Raw genomic sequence first — 19,143 nt, forward strand, 5'->3', positions numbered from 1 at the left:
CTGGAAGTCTTGTGGAAAGCGAAGGCCACACATACAAGAACATGTTTTTATCTCGTTATCGACCAATAACGAGATAAATCATTCTGTGATAATGGAATAATTATCCTGTTTGTCTTGAGAATAAACATGCTGTAATGTTATCCTCTTATCTTCACAGAAATATTTGCAAGTTTGAATTTTTTCAGCTACCGTATAAAAGCAAAAGCCCGAGTGAACGGGACTGAGGCTTTGATACTTTCAGTGTTGATATAGAACCTAGAGCTGCTTTATAATTGTAAAAATCAATATGTGACCTTTAAAGAGAGAGGGAAAAGGAGGATTTCCCCCGTAACCCGTAATCCCTTGTTGATGACAGATAAGACTACACAGATATACACATGGTAACATGGTAGATGATAAATAACCTTATCCACCGCTCCATGGATTGATTTCTCACCGGCTTCGTTGTTGGAAACTAATGCACATGGAGGAGAGGAGGGTTAGCATTTGTATAGTTACTCTTTAATTAAATTAAATTCAAAACTTGTTCCACTCTGTGTTTCCTCCAGGTCACCAACAGAGGCTGCCCGCGCTAGAGGAGGACGGAGCAGAAACCATGAGTGAGTCTCTTTTCATAACGATATTGATGCGTATTTATAAATGATGATTATGAAATATTCTCCGTGCACCGACGTCTCCCTCTATGACTTGTCCTTGAAAATACATCATCCGACTCCTTGTTGCCAGTGAGGGTCAGGGTGTATCTGCAGACCGTTTGGATGGCGGATTCTAAGCTCGTCCCCCTTTTGCTCCCAAGAAAAGCTCCCTAAAGCCTCCTGAAGAGCCACATCTGGAATTGGACCGTCGGTCTATTTCAGCCCAGAGCGACCGACCTGACCCCCCAGGATAAAGCCTCAATAGGACTTTATTGAAAAGATGGAGATAAAAATAATAATAAAGGTTTTAAGTGAAGTTAACACAGAGAACAAACTACATTTACTTTTTATCTGACAGCATTGGAGGTTTGGGTTTGGACATGTAATCCTGTCCCTGCTCTAAGTGAAACCAACATGTGGATTAAGCCCCGACACTGGAGGGAGCCGAGTGGTCAAGGTTATTCAAGGGCTTTTTTTATTTTATTTTATTTTTTTGCAAGAAGTATAAACAGAAAGTCACAACATAAATGAAACATCAGATGTTTTGGGATGTATTTCTACCAGCTGACCTTGCAGTTGGCTTTTACACAACCCTCAGTGGACTTGATGTTGCTGAGCTGCAGCGCTGTCTGTTTTCTTTTCTTCTTTTTTTTGCAAACAATAACAATATGTTCCCTCCTCCCCCAGCAGACATACAATCAACCCCCCCCCCCCCTCCTCCTTCTGTTGCTTAGGGGCATTATCGGCCATTGTGTGTTTCATGTTGGAGTTTCATCTCCCTCTTGCATGCTTGTTATTTTGTGCAGCCTCGTCCAGGAAAGAAGGGATTTACAGTTTATATTGGAGGTTGGTTTACAGTGACAGAATCTGAAACTCCAGTCCTATCTACCGGTAATCCCCCCCCCCCCTCCCCTCCCTCCCCCCACCACCAGAGATTTTAAATGTAGTTACTGTTCCTCTGGGAGAATGACGACACGACCGCCAGAGCCTCTCGTCCTACAGATGTCACAGATAAAATGATGAAAACAGAAGCTGTGTCCCAAATTGGAGGTGGCATCATTCAGAAACTGCATTTGAATTTCCCAAATTCATTATAATCCAGGATTCACTGGGTGTTGGAGATAAATATAACATGTTTATGACACTTTGGGGATAAATATATGATGATTATTACACTGTGAAATGTTTTGTGTTGCAGCTGCAGCCTCTGATTTACGACCGTTAACACCTGCAGTTGAAGTTGTCTGTGTCTTGATGTTTAACAAATGCAAAAAATAACATTTCTTCTGATGTTTTTCTTCAGGATCTGAATAACTTTGACAGCCTTGTTTGACCCCCTCCTCCTCCTCCCCCCTCCTCCTCCTCCTCCATCTTACATCCCGTCTAAACCTGCATTTTATAGGATTGCTTTCTGTCCTGAGCACCGAAAGGAGTAACCTATCGAGCTTTTGCTGGAGGATGTTATAAATGGAAATTTACATTAAGTTCCATCGGCTTTGTTAACAGGGCCTGGTGATATGTGTTCCCCAAAAACACAGAGCATCTCCCCAGAGAGAGAAATCTAAGGAAATAATGAGTTCTTTGTAATTTGGGGGGTTAGGGTTAAACTTTGTTAAAGCTAGAGGATGGCTGACGATGTGTTAATGTAACTTCTCCTGTGCCTGGACTCACTGTGGTTGTGTGTTAGTTAGTATTTGTTTATTTCCATATAGTGTGAACATGGTTTAGTGTATTTTTCTGTAGTGTAAGGATTAAGGAACACACATCACTTGTTCAGTTGCAAAGAGAGATAAAGGAATCTCTAAATTTTACATTTACAAGATCCTGCAACGAAGGCATTGTAAGTTACTCTTTCTGGGCACCGCAGGTTCATGCAGCACAGATGTTAAGGAAAATCGGAACTTGGACAACCTCTTCTCCAAAGAGGGTGTTGCAGCTGAGGCTGCTCAGCCTCCCAATGGGAGCGCTGGGGGTGGGAGGAAGCGTCCCTTAGAGGAGGGCAATAACGGGCACACGCAGCACTCCAACAAGTACAAGCCCAAGAAGCGTAAGAAAGCCCCCGGGCCCATTCTGCCCAAGAACGCGCTCATGCAGCTGAACGAGATCAAGCCGGGGCTGCAGTACCGGCTGCTGTCCCAGACGGGGCCGGTGCACGCGCCCGTCTTCGTCATGACGGTGGAGGTGAACGGCCAGCTGTTCCAGGGCTCCGGCCCCACCAAGAAGAAGGCCAAGCTGAGCGCGGCGGAGAAGGCGCTGCGCTCCTTCGTCCAGTTCCCCAACGCCTCCGAAGCCCACATGGCCATGGGCCGCACGCTGTCCGTCCACACTGACTTCACCTCGGACCACGCGGACTTCCCAGACCTGCTCTTCAACGCCTTCGAGACGTCCCACCACGACTCTTTCTACCTCGCCGCCAGCAGTTACGCTTCCTTCAGCTCTCTGGAGATAGAGTACCCGCTGCCCCCCTCCTCCCCCGTCCCAAACCTAGTCCAGGTGTCATCGCTGCCCGTCCCCGTCCCCACCGCCTCCGTGTCCCGTACCAGCAGCAAGAACCCGGTGATGATCCTCAACGAGCTGCGGCCGGGCCTCAAGTACGACTTTGTGTCGGAGAGCGGGGAGAGCCACGCCAAGAACTTCGTCATGTCGGTGACGGTGGACGCGCAGAACTTCCAGGGCTCCGGCCGCAACAAGAAGCTGGCGAAGGCGCGCGCCGCCCAGGCCGCGCTGTCCGCGCTGTTCAACCTGCAGATGGATCAGACGCCGTCACAGCAGCCGATTCCCAGAGAGGGGCTGCAGCTGCACCTGCCACAGGTTAGTCTGCAAAACACACTGCAACAACTCTACATCTACCAAGAATATTTGTCTTATCTCTAGTCAAAATGTCATTTCTAGTCAAAACAAATCTCATTCTACTTAAAATAAGACTCATCACATTAAAAAGTAGCTTGTTTTTAGACACTTTTTACTTCTTTCAAGTGTATTTTTGGATCAAGTTTTTCTTCCTTATAACAAACACAAAAAACCTGCTTTCACTGGCAGATTTTTCTACTTATTTCAAGTGAAATCTTTTTTGAAACAAATGAAAATGATCTAAAAACAAATTATTTTTAGGTGAGGAGTCTTATTTTAAGTAGAAAGAGATTAGTTTTGACTAGAAATTAGACAAATATTCTTGGAAAGATTTTGAGTTTATGCAGAGCAGAAAGCTATGAACAGAAATATGTGCCAATACAAACTGATCTGATTGAATAATTTATATTTGAGTTTGAATTGGTAAACTTGAATAATTGCATTAAAAAACTCAATTTGAATCACATAATTTGAATTTGTACTATTGTTCAATTTGAATCATTGCATTTAAAAGCTGAATCTGAACAGCTGAATAGTTTAATTTGAAATTGAATTTATTACTTTAGACCTGATTTCCAATAAACTTGAGACTGAATGTAAGATTATTAAATTTAATTCAGTTTCTCTGAAACAATATTTGATCCTCACTGAAAATTAAACTCTATATTTTTTCACTTTAAATTCTCGCAATTCAAATTCAGTTCTTGCAATTCAATTTCAATTTACTGTCACAGACATCCGGGTCGTTGAGGAATTCATGTCCAAACTAATAAATTCAATTTCACATTGTACTATTTAGATTCAGTTTTTTTTTAATGCAAGTATTCAAATTAAACAATGCAAGTTTCGCTGTACTACTTCTGTATAGTGACAATAAAGGCTGATTCTGATATTCTGATGAATATAAATGATTGAAATTCAGTTTCTAGTGGCACATATTTCCGCCCATAGAAAGCTGTTTCCTAACTTTTAAAGGTTCTTTTAGGTTCATTATAGGTGTTGTTGTTATAATTACCATTCCAGGAGAAGGGTGTGAATACCCCCAGATACCAGGATTTACTCTTATTATGTATCTGTCTTTAATTTTTTGAGAAAAGCTTCGGTGGTGTGTTTGATCAGATCTACAAATGTCAACGCTCGTGAGCGATCTGGCTCAGTCTGATTGAAGACGGAGACGAGCTTCGATACACTTAGATGTATTTACACATAAGATAATCCCTGCCTGTAATCCCTGCACGCTGATAACAATGCTGCTATCTTAATTACCATCACGCCCTGAGTGCTATTCAAACACTGCCGTTCATTATAAAAGCCTGGCCGAGTCACTCCGCTCTACCTCCGGAGAGATTTGACCAGTTTAAGCTGCTCAGATCCCGGCCCGTCAATCACACCGCTGCAGCTTTCTAATAGAAATATTCAGAAATTGCGTTCACTAGCTTTTATCCTGCTGTGAAATGACATAAATTGTTATTTTGGATCCTCATGCTTATGTTTAAAGGTCCTTTGCTTTGTACAGACAGATGTCCATGTATTTTTTGAATCATAAAGTAGGTCCAGGTTCTATATTAACACTGTCACAGCCTGTATTCAGTAACTGAGCCTTAAAGGGATAGTTCAACATTTTGGAAAATTGGCCATTGTCATAATCCCTATAGTCATAGCAGTAGGTTTGTTACCTTTAATTGTCGGTGCAAGCTATTTTTAGAACGGTGGAGCAGAGCCGTGAGCTGCTCAGAGCTACGCTACGGAGGCTCATGGGATTTCTTGGTTTCCCTCATCAAACTCATCAAATACACAATCCAACAACTCCACAACGCTCTGGTGGACAAGTTGTGAGCTGCACATTCACCACGCTATGAGATAATAACACAACGTTACCACACAGAGTTGTTTTAGAGGGAAATTCATGCAAAACCGCTTAAATGTTAAATGTGCGTTCCCGTCGGGGGTAGTTTTTCATCAACAGTCTCTGAATTTCCCTCTAAAACAACTCTGTCTGTGACTTTGAGGAGCCTCGAGCGTCTTAGAGGCCGTTTTAGTCTAAGTGCTGAGAATTTGTGGAATTTAATCCTTCTCTCAAACTTAAGAATAAAAGCTATTTCTTAACTTATTCAAGTCTAACAATCACAGCAGTAACGCTGAATTAATGAATTGGAAAGATAAAGAAACATTTATTTTAATTAATTCCCAATATACTGTATATATTTTGTAGGTTTTGGCAAAAAATAGTTGAATTTACACATTGACGTCATCTAAAATCCAGTTACGGCGCATGGTACTGTCGTAACTAAGTAACTTGTATTTATAAGTAACTTAAAAGTACAGCTTTCAGTGAAGAATTTGTTTATGTTAAATAAGCATTTTCTTCCATGTGAAGTCAGTGGACGAGTCTGTTCTGCTCTCCGTCCTCAGGTCCTGGCCGACGCCGTCTCCCGTCTGGTTGTGGACAAATTCAGCGAACTGACCGACAACTTCACATCTCCGCACGCTCGGCGGAAAGTCCTGGCAGGCGTCGTCATGACAACAGGTGGGTTTTCCTACAAAAAAATACTTTTGTTAAATACTCTTATAGGCTACGTTTTCTCTGGAAGTAGTGGTGCCAATTAAAAACTCTGGTTTAAAGAGGAGTGAGACTGAGCCAGACGACCGTTTCCCCCGGAGCACCAGCAGCCAGTCGGGTTGTTAGAAATTGATTAAGTAAAGCGTGTTATGAGAATATTACAGCTACAGCATGAGCAGGAACGATAAGGCTCCTGTAGTAATACCTCATTCTGATTCCCTGTATAAAAATCTGGTTATTATTAACAGTTCTGGGATTGGGCTATGGCCAATATTTGAGATGTTTCCCACCATATGCTTTATCTGCATGATACTGGATTTAAATTGCTTTTTGGATATTGCCTAAGCATAACTGAGACTGTAACAACTGAGTGTTTACATTCCTGATCACTATATCATGTGAAAAAATAAGGAAAACCCTGTTCTAGTGTCCAAATAATTAAGTTTTAGACTCATCTGTCCAAAGAACATTGGCCTCATTCACGAACCGTTCTTAAGAACAAATTTGTTCTTAAGTCCTACTTACGAAGTTTTTACGAAGATTGTGGCATTCATGAATGTTTTCTTATCCAGAATTTGTTCTTAACTAAGAACAAAATCTACGAACAGTCAGGAGTATACTTACGCACTTTTAAGTGCTGAGACTTCTGCAAAAATAACCAATTATAGTGTTTTCTTTTGTTCTGCAGTTGTATGATATTATATGATTTGAATAAGAATTATTTTCTTATCTTTTATGATGTTTTTAATAATCATATATATTAATAATAATAATTGACAAATCATTGCAGTCTCTTAAAAAACATTATAGACACTTAGTTCATATAATTTTTTTCCCCCCTTTTCTTTGGGGGCGGGGGGGGGCATACAGCTGCCGATATGATTTTTTTTTTCCTAATTGCGGGCTGCAACAGTGCACTTACTGTAAGTGTTCACACTACACACAACTGTTTTTTTTTCATATGTGATAATATGATGATATTTATGATGGCACACGTGAGAGTGTGGTCTCTCTGATAACAACCGAAGAGCTGCATCCACTGCTGACGCTACTAAATATAAATATAAAATATAAACTAAATATAAGCCTTTTGTTTGTTTCTTTGTTTCATTCCTGCCGCAGTAGCGCCACTTCACTACTTAAGTTCTTTTTATGTTTGGAGTCTGGTGCTCCCTCCCAGATTTTCATTTGAGCATTTCAACTTTCTTTCTCACTTCACCTTCTCTGCTCAGTGCCTGTGGGTGCTGTTTGCACACGGCCCTGCAGTCTCATGCCCTTTTACGGGCATTGATGGGGCAGTTACCTATGCTGATCCTATGTTAATTAGACTCACCTGGCACACGCCCTCAACTTAAGAGGAGCTGGCATTCATCAAGTAAGAACACAGCTGCGAACAATTCTGAGGCTTACGAACGCGTTGATGAATCTGACGTAGGTGAATGAGGCCCATTGGGCCCATTGGGCCTCATTCACCAATATCTTCTTAAGAACCTTCTTAGATTCTTTCTTTAGTTGTTCTTAAGAAGTTCCTTAAGAAAACCCTACGTCAGATTCATCAACGCGTTCGTAAGCCTCAGAATTGTTCGCAGCTGTGTTCTTACTTGATGAATGCCAGCTCCTCGTAAGTTGAGGGCGTGTGCCAGGTGAGTCTAATTAACATAGGATTAGCATAGGTAACCGCCCCATCAATGCCCGTAAAAGGGCATGAGACTGCAGGGCCGTGTGCAAACAGCACCCACAGGCACTGAGCAGAGAAGGTGAAGTGAGAAAGAAAGTTGAAATGCTCAAATGAAAATCTGGGAGGGAGCACCAGACTCCAAATGTAAAAAGAACTTAAGTAGTGAAGTGGTGCTACTGCGGCAGGAATGAAACAAAGAAACAAACAAAAGGCTTATATTTAGTTTATATTTTTTTATATTTATATTTAGTAGCGTCAGCAGTGGATGCAGCTCTTCGGTTGTTATCAGAGAGACCACACTCTCACATGTGCCACCATAAATATCATCATATTATCACATATGAAAAAAAAACAGTTGTGTATAGTGTGAACACTTACAGTAAGTGCACTGTTGCAGCCCGCAATTAGGAAAAAAAATCATATCGGCAGCTGTATGCCCCCCCCCCCCCCCAAAAAAAAGAGAAAAAAAAACTGATATGAATTAAGTGTCTATAATGTTTTTTAAGAGACTACAATGATTTGTCAATTATTATTATTAATATATATGATTATTAAAAACATCATAAAAGATAAGAAAATAATTCTTATTCAAATCATATAATATCATACAACTGCAGAACAAAAGAAAACGCTATAATTGGTTATTTTTGCAGAAGTCTCAGCACTTAAAAGTGCGTAAGTATACTCCTGACTGTTCGTAGATTTTGTTCTTAGTTAAGAACAAATTCTGGATAAGAAAACATTCATGAATGCCACAATCTCCGTAAAAACTTCGCAAGTAGGACTTAAGAACAAATTTGTTTGTACACCTGCAGCATTTAGTGTTCCAAACAGTATTTTTTGGTTTGATTCAACTTCTCCTACAAGTACGTCAATCTCGGTATCAGAGAAACTCCTCTTCTCCGCCCTCTTTGCCATGATATTGGTGTGGGGAAAAAAATCCATTCACACATTATTAAAGGGATTGTTGCTACCATATATAGTCAATTGGAGGCGTTTCTGAATGCAAATGACCCTAACCATGGTAGTTAGGAACAGGTGGGATTTATCATCACTGATTACTTACTAGTGTGCGTACGACCGGTGTCCACACATTTGATAAATACGGATTTTTTTGTACTTACACACATTCTAAATTTCATTCCTACGACAGAATTTAGAACCATTTCTACGCACGGTTGATAAATGAGGCCCCTGGTCTTTGTCTTTGTCTGGTTTTCTCTGTTTCTCTTAGACAGCACTTCCCATGAGAGTTACACTTGTACCTGTACAGTCTCTTCTGCAATGACATTTTAGTGTTTTTGGAGACGTCTTTTAGCATCTTCTGCTCTGCTCTCGACATGTTGCCAGTTGTATTGAATGTCCTCCATTTGTAGACTTTTTTTTTTCCGGATTTCAAATAGTTTTGAGATGTTTTTAAAATACTTCACCAGGCTGATAAGCTGCTACAGTCTCAGACAGCTCTTTGCATCTCACCATGGTGTTCACTCTCACTTCAACAGTCAGGAGCATCATATCAAACTAAACGTCTGAGGTTTAAATAGAACAAAAAGCTGAGTAACAATGTGGGTGTGTCCTAATTTATTCCTCAACAAAAAATTGCTTTTCTTTAGAACTGCAGTCTTTTCTTCAGGTTTATTTCTTTAGTTATATCACTTGAATCTCCCAGTATTGTTAAAATTTATATTAAATACAGTATTAGGGTTGGGACGATATGCTTTTCTCCTCGTAGAAATCGTAGAAGAATCTTTGGATGCCGATTCGATTTAAATTGCGATTCTACAATATTGGCAATTTTCTCTATTTTTAATCTGCATTTTTAACTCCAGTGAAATAGTTGAATGATTATGATTGTCTACAGACTATTCCAGGAACCATATTTCCCCCCAAAATACACATCACATGTACAAGTGTACACGTTTTTAAGATTTATTCAGCAGCAATATACATGTTTACTCTCTTTCCAAAAGCCTGGACTGCATAAAAGAGGCAGAAATAAAAGAGTATAGAAAAAAACTTTCTGACAAAATGAGATATAGACTGAGGTAAACTGCTACATTTTAACATTTATCTGCACACAAATACTGTAGGAGCCTAGAAATGAACATACTCCATTATAAAGTCAACTTAAACCCTTTTCAAAACCTGGACTCTCTGGATGTAAAAAAGGCGAACAAATGCACATTGCACAATATTTTAAAAAAATCTAAAAAAATAAAAATAAAAAAAAATTTTGGAAAAAAAAAATAAATTAATTTAAAAATCTAAAAAAAAATATTGCGATACTTATGTGAATCGATTTTTTCTCCCACCCTATTAAATATCCATATGTCCAAACATGCTAACAAACACATCATCAAATGAAGACATAATGAACCAAACTGAACTATTTTTTAATGATAATAAAAGAGTTATTCGTTGACTATTGTTTGACAGTGTGTATGTCACCACTCTGCTGTCCAGGTACGGATGTGAAGGAGGCCGAGGTCATCTGTGTTTCCACGGGGACCAAGTGTATAAATGGCGAGTACATGAGCGACAGAGGTCTGGCCCTCAACGACTGCCACGCTGAGATCGTAGCTCGGAGGTCTCTCGTCAGGTACCTGTACTCGCAGCTGGAGCATTTCCTCAGGTGAGGCACAGCACGACTCTACCCACAATGCACCTGCAGGTCTCCAAGGTCAGCCACGGCCGGGTCCTTCAAGGGATAGTTCACCCAAAATTGAAATTTCACTCATTATCTACTCACCCTCATGTGGACTAAGGGCTGGGAGAAGTTTCAGAGTCCTCCGTGGCTTCTCTGAGTTACAGCGGGGCTCCGTGCAGCACTGCATGTCCACATGACGGTTGAGAACGGAGCTCACTTTTCTTCATCCAAAAAGACACACCAAAAAACATCCAAATACCTCCATAGTGCTCGTCTGTAATGTCCCTCTTGTATTGAAGCCCCGACATGAGATTGTTCAGAAAAAAATTCAATAAGTCTATATTTTAAGTTTGTTTGTAGCGTAAGCTCCCAGCACTGCTCTTCTTGGTCCGTCCAAATCTCGCGCAATTTGCATCGACACCCAGTTCACGGCTCCGCAAATCACGCGAGATTCCGGCAGAGAAACACTGGGAGCTTCTGCTACAAACAAGCTTAAAACATAGACTTATTTAATTTTTTTCCAAACAATTTCTCATGTTGGGGCTTCAATACAAGAGGGACATTACAGACGAGCACTATGGAGGTATTTGGATGTTTTTTGGTGTGTCTTTTTGGACGAAGAAAAGTGAGCTCCATTCGCTACCGTCATATGGACATGCAGTGCTGCACGGAGCCCCGCTGTAACTCAGAGAAGACACGGAGGACTCTGAAACTTCTCCCAGCCCTTAGTCCACATGAGGGGGAGGAGATAATGAGTGAAATTTGAATTTTGGGTGAACTATCCCTTTAAAGAAGTCACAAAGTCAGAATCCTTTTGGCCTGTGAATCATTTGTCTCCATCTGTGTGTTCAGCAACAACACAGAGGAGCAGCACAGATCCATCTTCACCCGGTGTGACAACAGACAAGGCTTCAGACTGAAAGACAACGTCCAGTTCCACCTGTACATCAGCACCTCGCCCTGCGGAGACGCTCGCATCTTCTCCCCCCACGAAGCTGGAGTGGAGGGTGAGTGGACCAGCACCAGAATACGTCTTCAGTGTGTTGATTAGAGATCCACGATTGTGCAATGTGATAGTGTTGTATAATAGTGTTTAAAGGGATGGTTCAACATTTTTTCAAATTGACCCATTGCCATAATTCCTACAGTATAGTCATAGCAGTAGGTTCGTTACCTTTAATTGTTGGTGCAAGCTATTTTTAGAATGGCGGAGCAGAGCCACGAGCTGCTCAGAGCTACGCTACGGAGGCTAGTGGGATTTCTTGGTTTCCCTCATCAAACTCATCAAATACACAATATATTATATATATATATCTATATATATCTATATAGATATTAACAGAACGTTACCAGACAGAGTTGTTTTAGAGGGAAATACAGAGACTGCTTGATGAAAAACTGTCCCTGAAGGCAACGCGCATCAGCGGTTTTGCATGAATTTCCCTCTAAAACAACTCTGTCTGGTAACGTTGTGTTATTATCTCATAGCGTGGTGAATGTGCAGGTCACAACTTGTCCACCAGAGCGTTGTGGAGTTGTTGGATTGTGTATTTGATGAGTTTGATGAGGGAAACCAAGAAATCTCATGAGCCTCCGTAGCGTAGCTCTGAGCAGCTCGCAGCTCTGCTCCGCCGTTCTAAAAATAGCTTGCACCGTCAATTAAAGGTAACAAACCTACTGCTATGACTATAGGGATTATGGCAATGGGACAATTTTCCAAAATGTTGAACTATACCTTTAAACTTGGCAAAATCCACCTTGGGTATTAGACACAATCGTCTATTTCCATTGCAGTTCCTGGGGAAGAAAAATCTTCATTTGTTATTTCTCCTCATAAATGAAATCATTAACAACATGAAAAGGCAAAATTTAGCAGATGCAAAACAAAGATTTCTGCAAAAATATGAGTCACTGTAAATAAATATCAGCTCAGCATTAGCAAGTTAGCAATAACACATTCATTGTGCAAAATCTTGTGTTTTGTTAATGAATTTAAATTATTTTTTTGTCTCTTACGCCAAGAAATTAGGCCTGGACTTCTAATTTATAATTCCTTTTCTTTATTATCTTGCTGCTCTGATTTATGTTAAATTATAATGTCTCATCTGTTACTGTCTGGTGTTGTTTTGTTTTGTTTTGTTTTCCTTCATGAATCCCCACAATGTTTTTGCACTTTTATACTGCACTTAATTTTTCAACTGTATTATTATCCTCATTGAGAGTTTGTATTTTTCACTTTCAAATGCAGTTACTCTGTGTTTTACATCACAAAATGTGTCCCACGGCTAAAACTCTGTGGTGAAGTATTCGTCTCTATGCCAGAAATGGCAGCCATCTTGGTAAGGGTCGGCTGGTTTGAAACTGAAGTGACAAAGGGGGATTTTTTTTTTTAAACCAATAACCCACAACTGGCTGATATGTGACACTATATGAGAACATGTGTGAGTTTGTTTTCTGTGTCAGACCAGGGAGACCGACACCCCAACAGAAAGGCGCGCGGCCAGCTCCGCACCAAGATCGAGTCCGGAGAAGGAACCATCCCAGTCCGCTCCAGCAACACCATCCAGACGTGGGACGGCGTCCTCCAGGGCGAGAGGCTGCTCACCATGTCCTGCAGCGACAAGATCGCCAGGTCTGACTGGCTTTCATCTCATCCACTCACTCTGTAAACACAAAGTCAGACGGCCAGTTGGCAGCCTGTAGCAGAGTTTGGTTCTAGCACCAGTGTTCATTTTGTTGGCTATTTTTCAATTTAGTCTTATGCTGCGTTACAACTCGGAGGTCGGAATTCCCAACTCGGAAATTTCCGACTTCCGACATCATTGTGTTCACGCTGCAGGAACTCGGAAGAAAAAAAACATGGATACCTGAAAGAAGTTTGGCATGTTGTGGCTCATAGCTGAATATGAAAATCAATGCAGCAGTAAATTGTGTTTATTTTGGAGGAGAGGAGACGCTGCAGATGAGTACACATATAATGTTACAGCCTTGATAACAGTTAAACGTTATTCCTACACAAAAATATGCATTAAAACCTCAACAAATAACTTCAAATGTCTAAATTCTAACCGTTTAAGACGAGGGCCGCCATGTTTTGATGTTGTCGTGACGTACAAGTCAGAAAGTCGGAGCTCTGATATGATACCAGAGTTTCCGACCTGTAATTTCCGAGTTCGACGGCGTTCAATTCATTTTTTACAACTCGGAGCTGGTTTTTTTCCAACTTCCGAGTTGTCTTGAACGCAGCATTAATCTTGTGTCAAACGCCCTTATTAGTTTTAGTCATATTTAGTCTTTTTTGTTTCGTCACATTTTAGTCGACGAAAAGTCTTGGCAGTTAGTCAACAGTCTTTTTTTTAAAGTTAATCAAACTAAGTCTAGTCAAACCAATAGATTCATTTTAGTCTTTTTCTCACTCATCTCGCAAGATTTATGTCTTTCTCTGAAGTAAGATAGGTTATTAGATAGGTAAATATACATATCGACCCAGTTTTATCTTCTACTGTTCAGTGTTTATTGAAACACGGGAGTATTGATTGGCAGCACTTTTTGGATTGTAATTTAAAAGTCTGTGACGAAAAAGGAAAGAGACAATTTATTAAGTTTTTATTCAATTAAGTAGATTTCATCTCTCGTTTTTTTTTTCGCCAACAAAAAATGCGTGTTAATTTCGTCACAGCCAGTGTTTAGTATTGATTTTGTCTCATCTTTGTCTCGTTTTTGTCGTGGAAAAAAAAACACATCTTTGACGAATATATTTCATCTCGTCTGGTCTGATAAATGAACACTGTGTAGCACCACATGAACCAGTTCTCCAACAAAGTTCAGGAGGTTGCGATCGCTGGTCTTAAGGCTCAGTTTCTGGATGCAGGCTTTCACAGTATTAGAGCTGCTTTATGACATGAAAAAGACAACACAGATCTCTCATTTATACAATATGGGACCTTTAAAGATATGAATAACAGGACAGTGTCTCAGAACCACTTGAGATGTTGATGGGTGTCTCTGGAGCAGAACAGCAGGAATCCTGATGATTACGTGCATATGTAAAAGCAGTTGAATGATCCCGGTGTCATGCTGCAATCACTCAGTCTTTGTCTCCGCTGTCAGCTCCTGGTCTCCGGTGTCTTCAGGCCACTGGAGCGTTGATTAGACGTCTTGATGAGACACTAACAGCTCCTCTGTGCTGCTGCTGCTGGACTCAGATTTGTCTTTTAGAAATGAAATCGCGGAGAACTGGAAGGACATTTTTAAACAACAATGGAAAACAACAAATTCTCCCCTCTGGAGAGAATATACATGGGAAATGTCATCCGCTATTTCTGCACTCCATATCAAAAGAGATCATATCAGACAGAATGTTGGAGATGTTGTGGAAGCAAAGAGGCGAATCACTATTGTATATTCTGGTGTTGCCCTGTTGTGACCCCATTTTGGTTGCGCGTACAATCAAATTCTAGAGACTGTGTCTCAACAAAAATAACTTTTTGTTTTAATTAGTTATATTTGGTGGGTCTAGAGGAACTGGAGTGGAGGAACAAAGATAAATATTTGCTGAGAATATTACTGGTGGCCTGTAAGAAATCAATAAGGAAGAAATGGCTGAAGAGGCAGGTACCTCGTGTAGATGAATGGATTGATATTGTGTACAGCATCTTTGTAATGGAAATAATTACTTTTAATTTAAGAACACAAGAAGAGGTATTTATTGATAATTGGCAAAAATGGATTACATATGTCTCTACCACTGAAATCCAGTCTGGATTTCAGGTCATCTCAGACTGGACTATCAGAATACTTTTATGTATTTACTTTTTCTCTCACTTTCTGGACTGGAGGTGTTATATACGCTTTTACTTTCCCCTTGATACTTTTGTACTCGTCTATAGGACTTTTGATTGATTGATTGATCATATTTATTTCAAACCAAACAAAAATTATATCTCACATACAACATAACAAGAACATCCACAGGACACCATATAAGTTTACATCATTTATCTCTCCTCCTCGCTGCTATACATTTCAAACACTCCTTTTCTAAACTTACTTTTAAAGGGATAGTATCATTTTTTTAAAGTGGGGTTGTATGATCTACAAATAGCCCCTAAGTACTTTAATTGCAGTAGAAGACTCTCTGCACTCCTCCCTTTAGCAACGCCAGCCCATAGCCCTGCCCAGAGATTTACAACATACAGTGTTGTGAACAGACCCAAAGAAACAGCCTATTTTCGCCAACTAACCTAACCAACTCACGTATCCCTCCGCCCAGGGTTACTGCCCGCCTTTCAGCAGTTGGTTAGGTCTAAATAAAAACTGTGTTTTTCCTGCACTTTGAAGGGCTGGAAAAAATTATATTATAGCGAACAATGGAACTGTGTATTTTTTTTCAGGTAAAACCTCTTTTAGGCCACGAAAATAGGCCGTTTCTTTGGGTCTGTTCACAACAATGTATGTTGTAAATCTCTGGGCAGGGCTATGGGCTGGCGTTGCTAACGGGAGGAGTGCAGAGAGTCTTCTACTGCAATTAAAGTACTTAGGGGCTATTTGTAGATCATACAACCCCACTTAAAAAAAATTATACTATCCCTTTAAATTGATTAACACTTTTGCTGAGTTTTAATCTCTACATCTAAGCTTCATGTTGATTGTTTGACTGTTTGTTCGTTTACATGTAAAATCAAAAACCAATAAAAAGTAAATGACAAAAAAAGAAAAAAAGAAATTAAATGGCTTCTCTTTGTCAAAGGAAATGAATCTGAACCAAACCTCGGCTCTGTCCTTCAGGTGGAACGTGGTGGGCTTCCAGGGCTCTCTGATGAGCTACTTCACCGAGCCCGTCTACTTCTCCAGCATCATCCTGGGCAGCCTGTACCACGCCGACCACCTCTCCAGAGCCATGTACCAGAGGATCACGGAGATGGAGGAGCTGCCGCAGCCCTTCAGCCTCAACAGGCCGCTGCTCAGCGGTGAGTGAGTGAGTGAGAGGATGAGGAACGCTGCTGCACTTTCACAAATGAATGCTTGACTGCTCTACTGACGGGAAGCTTTCAAATCCAACCGGGGCCGTGGAGCATCCTTCACACGTCTGGAAAGCAGCGTTTCCTCGCTGCTCGCTGCCGCTTTTATGGAAGGTTGAGGGCTGTTTGTCAAAGTCAGGAAATCAACTACATTTATCATTTTCTTTCTCATTTAAAGGTCCCATACTACTTAAAGTTACATTTCCATGTGATGTTGGAATTATAAAGCAGGGCAGGGGTCTATGTTGTTAATGCTGTGAAAGTACCAAAGCCTCAGTCCACACACAACCTGAATCATGCTGTATTTAGTCGCTCAGAAGACAGTCAGCCAGTTAGACGATCATTGACTGTAAACAATGTTGGCTTAAAGGGATAGTTCAACATTTAGTCAGATCCTCCTCTCACCATAATCCCTATAGTCACAGCAGTAGGTTCATTACCTTTAATTATCGCTGCATGTTGTTTTGAGATCGGCGGGGCGGAGACGTGAGCTGGAGGTGAACGTCATCAAACTCATCAAATACACAATCCAACAACTCCACAACGCTCTGGTGGACAAGTTGTGACCTGCACATTCACCACACTATGAGATAATAACACAACGTTACCACACAGAGTTGTTGTAGAGGTAAAAGCGCAAAGTATTATAGAGTATTGCTTCATGTGTTGTAATGTTACATAATTATACATGAATATCTCATAGCTTGGTGAATGTGCAGGTCACAACTTGTCCACCAGAGCGTTGTGGAGTTGTTGGATTGTGTATTTGATGAGTTTGAGATCTCAAAACAACATGCATCGATAATTAAAGGTGATGAACCTACTGCTGTGACTATAGGAGGATCTGACTAAATGTTAAACTATCCCTTTACGTTTCCAGCTCTGGAGGTTTCCTCTTGTTCAGGATGCTGTAGCTTTCTTCAGTGTCTAGATTAATAAAACTTGATTCCCATGCTGCTTGATGCTCTGTAGGAATAAGTAACGCTGAGGCGCGTCAGCCGGGAAAAGCACCGAACTTCAGCGTGAACTGGACGGTGGGCGACCAGGGGCTGGAGGTGATCAACGCCACCACGGGGAAAGACGACCTGGGTCGACCCTCCAGACTCTGCAAACACGTCCTCTACAGCCGCTGGATGCGCCTGCACTGCAAGGTAAGGTAGCAGCAGACGTCACAACAAGACTTAGCATCAATTAGCGTCGATGTTGACTCCCAGGGTTCGTACGGATCCTTACAAAGTCTTAAAAGGCATTGAATTCATTCATCTAAAAACAAGGTCTTAGAATGTCTTAAATCAATTTTTCAAACGTCTTTTCTCACCGCCACCAGCTCCCGAGGCAGTTTTTTTCCGGACTTTTTATGCATTTATCTTGAAAGGACAGCTGCGGAAAACTCGCGCGAGTTTTTATAGTTTTCACCAAAGTCCGTACTTTTAATGGAAACGTAAATATTGTCATTTAGAGCTTTTATTGGCTGAAAATGACTAAACTAGTCAAAATAACAAAAAAATATCAAGTCTTTTCAGACCTTGAATAATAATAATGCAAAGAAAACATGTTCATATTTATTCCTAAACAACACAGCAAGAATATTTTACCTCAGGAAGAGTTTATAAATGAGTTTTTGTGGGATAATGTCAATGTTTAATCCCAGCAGTGGTTTTTATTTATAATCTTCCTATAAAACCAGATGTGGTTCAGGTGATGACCTCATCAGTGTCTCATTAAGTAGAATGAGTTGTGTTTGTGTTGGTGTTTAAAAAAGAAAAGAACGACTGTCGTACATGTAGAGAGGCTTTTAAAGGGACAACAAGGAGTTTCTATTTGGTTATAATAAAGTCTCACGTTAATGTGGATGAATCTACGTTACCACTTGTTAATGGGCCCATTTTCGATAAATATATCATTTTGTCTCTATGGTTATGTTGTTATTATTAGTGGTGGTGGAAATGCTGGTCGAGCCGACCAGCATTTCTTTACTTTCGGTTTCGTGGCGAGTCATGAGAATAACGCCGCCAAATCGCCGTTTATGGTGGGAACTACGACGGTACGTGATCGTCTTCCAACCTCTGACTTTAATTCTTGATGAATGAAAACATGAGTCTGTCTTGCACCGGTCAAAGAATTTCACGGTGCGCGGAGGCTCATAAATGTAGTGTGAAAACGCTTCGCTTTTCCAAAACTCCTCGTTGTCCCTTTAAGAAACATTTGTGAAAGTGCTCTCTGAGTTTTTTCCAGAGCTGCATGTGGTGATGGTTTTTTGGTTGTTTTTTTTTTGCATTTGTGTCCCATAGCTGTCCCCGACGCTGCGCATCAGGACGCCGCGGCCCTGCAGCTACCACGAGGCCAAGCAGGCGGCGGTGGAGTACCACGCGGCCAAGCAGAGCCTCTTCAGAGCCTTCCACCGAGCCGCGCTGGGCGCCTGGGTGAAGAAGCCCATCGAGCAGGACCAGTTCGCTCTGACCACCTGAGGCCACGGCCGCCGGCGCCGCTCGGTCGCTCGGTCCGCTGGATCTTATGAACCGAACCGCCACGGACCGGACTGTGTGTTACTGGAAAGAAAGACGCACCAAACCCAGATGTCAGCATCCCCAGATTTAACATTCCTCATGCTATTTTTGTTCTCAGCCAGCACTACAAACTCTCTCCTGTTGTCCTTCTGGGTCAAATTGACCCAGTTTGCTCCCTTCCTCCATCCCTCCTTCTTTCCTTCCCTTCCCTTTTCCCTTCCTTCTTTCCACAATCCTTTCCTTCTT

At 41.1% G+C, this 19,143-nt stretch overlaps 1 protein-coding gene across 1 annotated transcript in view; it reads left to right on the plus strand.

Annotated features, from left to right (window-relative positions):
* The window catches only part of LOC146990557 (double-stranded RNA-specific editase 1-like), a 39,819-nt gene extending 20,920 nt beyond the window's left edge, over window positions 1-18,899 (plus strand). Inside the window, exons 3-11 of the mRNA XM_085795290.1 lie at window positions 549-599; window positions 2,503-3,446; window positions 5,898-6,012; window positions 10,187-10,355; window positions 11,223-11,377; window positions 12,834-13,002; window positions 16,158-16,339; window positions 17,363-17,541; window positions 18,682-18,899. Coding sequence (XP_085651416.1) covers window positions 596-599; window positions 2,503-3,446; window positions 5,898-6,012; window positions 10,187-10,355; window positions 11,223-11,377; window positions 12,834-13,002; window positions 16,158-16,339; window positions 17,363-17,541; window positions 18,682-18,858 — 2,094 coding nt within the window. The 5' untranslated portion in view covers window positions 549-595 and the 3' untranslated portion in view covers window positions 18,859-18,899. The remainder of the gene's footprint in view (window positions 1-548; window positions 600-2,502; window positions 3,447-5,897; window positions 6,013-10,186; window positions 10,356-11,222; window positions 11,378-12,833; window positions 13,003-16,157; window positions 16,340-17,362; window positions 17,542-18,681) is intronic.
* Window positions 18,900-19,143: the final 244 nt, after the last annotated feature.

Source organism: Trachurus japonicus, chromosome 2 (assembly GCF_045865225.1).
Source record: "Trachurus japonicus isolate A0001 chromosome 2, Traja_1.0".
Lineage (NCBI taxonomy): Eukaryota > Metazoa > Chordata > Actinopteri > Carangiformes > Carangidae > Trachurus > Trachurus japonicus.